The sequence below is a fragment of the Andrographis paniculata genome, unplaced genomic scaffold, assembly GCF_009805555.1.
Source record: "Andrographis paniculata isolate CXL003 unplaced genomic scaffold, ASM980555v1 Contig35END, whole genome shotgun sequence".
In the NCBI taxonomy this organism is placed as follows: domain Eukaryota; kingdom Viridiplantae; phylum Streptophyta; class Magnoliopsida; order Lamiales; family Acanthaceae; genus Andrographis; species Andrographis paniculata.
Genome location: NW_026137568.1, coordinates 978138 through 979790, shown reverse-complemented (window position 1 = coordinate 979790; position 1653 = coordinate 978138). Strand labels below are relative to the sequence as shown.

At 32.1% G+C, this 1653-nt stretch overlaps 1 protein-coding gene across 1 annotated transcript; it reads right to left on the bottom strand.

Moving 5' to 3' along the window:
* Positions 1-738: 738 nt before the first annotated feature.
* LOC127249037 (transcription repressor OFP12-like) lies at positions 739-1287 on the bottom strand. Its single transcript, XM_051271629.1, has one exon. It carries the CDS (start codon positions 1285-1287, stop codon positions 739-741), a length of 549 nt encoding a protein of 182 aa, XP_051127586.1.
* Between the last annotated feature and the right edge of the window lie 366 nt (positions 1288-1653).

The following is a 1653-nucleotide window of genomic DNA, read 5'->3' as shown; positions in this document are numbered from 1 at the left end:
CATAATTATGTATCCGTTTGCTTTTTGCACGGAGTCTTACAAATATTAGTATTAGATTGGGATGTAGTATGAATAAAGTCGAAATGATTAAAATAACCTTATTAGTACTGTGTGATATAAAAATAATGACATTTGTGTAATAAGTATTTGTAATGTTAAGTAAATAGTACAGTTACTAAAAAATGAAATTGATACTTTGTTATAAGATAGACTAAAATGAAAAAATTGGATACTTTGGGACAGAAGGAGTATTTATTTAATGATAATTTCTAATACAAATAATACTTTGAGTTGGGACAATTTAAAATAAAAAATTGTATTTTTTTTAATTTTCCAAATCACATTTCTTATTATTAAATACTCTTACGTTTTCATTTACCTTTTGCATTATTGACTTAACATTAAAAATATTTTTATATTAACGTCATTATAATAGTATTACAAGACACTAATACAAATATTTTTATCATTTTTTTTAATTTATACTATAATTTTTATATAATAATTAATATTCAAATATAAACATTAAATCAGACCCTGATGCTCGAAGGAAGGTAGTAAAATTTCCAAGCAAATCGTTATGTTACAAAAGAACAAATTTCTCCTATAAAAATCATCATAAAAAAAATAAAATAAATAAAAAACATTCTTTTTAAGAACCCAACATTTTAAATTACACAAAACCTTACGAATATTACACCAAACGAGGAATTAATTAAATCCAATCCCCAATTCTGATCAATGCAATTCGAGCCCACTTTTCCGGCAGCCGCTCGTGGCGGCGACGGCGATGACGTCAGCAAAAGCAGCCATTATGAACCTGTGCGTGTGCTCAGGGTTCAATGCTAAATAACACGATAAAAGCTCAAATAAAAATTCCCAATCGCCGTCGCCGGAATCCCTAGATTGGATCATCTCCACCATCGATTTTCTGAAATCGGTGTACGGATCCGACGAGTACTTCTGCACCACGACGCCTCCGGCGACCGCCGCCGCCGGAGGAGGCGGTTCGAGGATGGAATTGGAGCTTCCGGGGGAGGAGCAGAAGAAGCGGTGGGAAGCGAAGGCGGCGGAGACGAAATCGACGACGCAGAAGAAGTCGTCGGAGTCGGAGCTGTCGTCGCCGGAGGATGAGACTGAGGAAGAAAATGTGACGGATTTGGAGATAGCTCGGCCTTCGTCGGAGGACGCCGGCGGCGGCGCCGGCGGAAGAGCGGCGACGGTGGGAAAGCACTTGAATTTAGAGAAGCAAAAGTTAAACGCTTTCCATATAACATTGCTTGCCATTGTTTTTTTTTCGTTCAACTGAATCTCATCTCTGTTACATATATATATATATATATATTGTGTATCTATTCTTAATTAAAAAAGATATTGGATTAAATATATTTGAGAAATACTTTCAACTTTTAACCTCTATTTACTTATTTAAAATATAATAATAATAATAAACTAAATACTAAAAGATTATGATAAAAATTACTCCTTTCGTTCCTATGTAATACGAATATATTACTGTACATATGAGAATTTAGGTGAAATATAATTAATAAAAATAATGATTGTATAATAAAAATAATTATAATTAAAACTAAGATAACCAAATATTTTAATTAAAATTAAAAAAAATTAAAATTTAAAATTTAAAATGTG

Bases quoted from the DNA above. Each gene is read 5' to 3' on its own strand.
- LOC127249037 (XM_051271629.1), bottom strand. From the start codon at position 1,287: ATGGCAAGCAATGTTATATGGAAAGCGTTTAACTTTTGCTTCTCTAAA.